Raw genomic sequence first — 1,439 nt, forward strand, 5'->3', positions numbered from 1 at the left:
CTGGTAGTGGAGGGTCATTAGGGAACACGAGCAATAGGACTCATAATATAACTAGGGTTCACCAGGAAGCGCCAGCTTCCCTACCAGTGTGTTTTTCGCTAAAACCCACTACAAATAATTTTTTAGTATCGTGGTATGGCTGCTACAGACTGACTGAAGGACAAGTACGGCATGGTATTCGAAACGACCGACGACGACAGCCAAGGCCAGACGGCTATTGGTCCGAGAGGTTCAGCGGTGTCCCCAACGAATGGTAGCGGAAAACGTACAAGTTCAGCGGACTCGTTGAGTGTGACCCGAACTCCGATGCCCATTTTGCTGTAGTTACAGCTCCGAAGGTGATTTCAACTTCACGTGATGCTCTGATAGAATGGCTGAAGCTGCGCGAAGAATACGTGGAGGCTATGAAAGAGCGTTACAAGGATGGAAAGGAGGATCTCAGTACAATCCTGAAAATCGTGAAAAGTTCGTTCGATGATGACTTGCTGTCGGCACTGTGTGAGGCGAGTTGGGGAGTTGCGAAGAGTGATCTGACGGACGAGTTCTTGGTTGAACAGATCCACGTTATCACATAGCTACGAGAACCAGGCACTACCCCCAGTGAACGAATTATTTTTGAATGAATTGGAGATACACATGGACAACGCGGACGTTCAGTCGCGCGTCAAGGATTATATCATCGCCTGTAACCTGCTGATCAAGAAATATGGCCTGTCTAGTTCTTCGAGGGTGATAAAGGACTAAGGAGAAATGCAAGCTACTGATTAACTCTTTGCCAACCAGACTGAAGGAAAAAAATACAGAACGAGATAGACTATCGTTCTCCCGATGCACAGACCAGCGTCCTGGAGTTATCGAAGTCGATTAATCAGCAGGCGCTGGAGCAAGCAATTGAGGACCGAGCTCTGAACCGAGCCAAGCAAGCTACTCGGAAACAAAAGTCACGTGAACAACAGCAGCCCTTAAGCGACATTTGATGTGCGAAATCAGAAAGCTGATAAACGACCTAGGCAGTTCGCCGATCGGAAAGTTGAGAAACCACAACATAAGGAGGTTCCGCTGAAAAGCAACGGAGTTCCGAAGACGGGTTATTTCCACTGTAGCGGTGCTCACTATCTCAACGACTGTCCAACTGCGACTAATGAAGACCGCGACCGTCTTACCTCCAAGCATAACAAGAAACCAGGCAAGAAGGCGACAAGTTTATGATAGTTAGGCGAAATGCCCGCCGTCACGGGAAGTTAATTACGGTGAATATGGTTTTGAATTTGCATTTGAGACTACGTACAGCGGCTGGTAGTGTACGTATCGCGAATCCGGTTGAGGGCTTAATTATTCCCGGTGACACGAACGAATTTCTACTTGGCGACGAAGTATTGACAATGTTGGGTATCAATGTGCAGAAGCAACTTGAATTGCTTGTAGCCAATGCCATACAA

At 47.5% G+C, this 1,439-nt stretch overlaps 1 protein-coding gene across 1 annotated transcript; it reads left to right on the top strand.

Moving 5' to 3' along the window:
* Positions 1-171: 171 nt before the first annotated feature.
* Positions 172-575, top strand: IUM83_09604 (Cleavage induced protein; the record flags this gene model as incomplete). Its single annotated transcript, XM_067934055.1, has 2 exons — positions 172-229; positions 325-575. The coding sequence occupies 2 exons, from the start codon at positions 172-174 to the stop codon at positions 573-575; spliced, it is 309 nt and encodes a 102-aa protein (XP_067796959.1).
* Positions 576-1,439: the final 864 nt, after the last annotated feature.

This window comes from Phytophthora cinnamomi (assembly GCF_018691715.1).
Source record: "Phytophthora cinnamomi strain GKB4 chromosome Unknown Contig15, whole genome shotgun sequence".
Classification (NCBI taxonomy): domain Eukaryota; phylum Oomycota; class Peronosporomycetes; order Peronosporales; family Peronosporaceae; genus Phytophthora; species Phytophthora cinnamomi.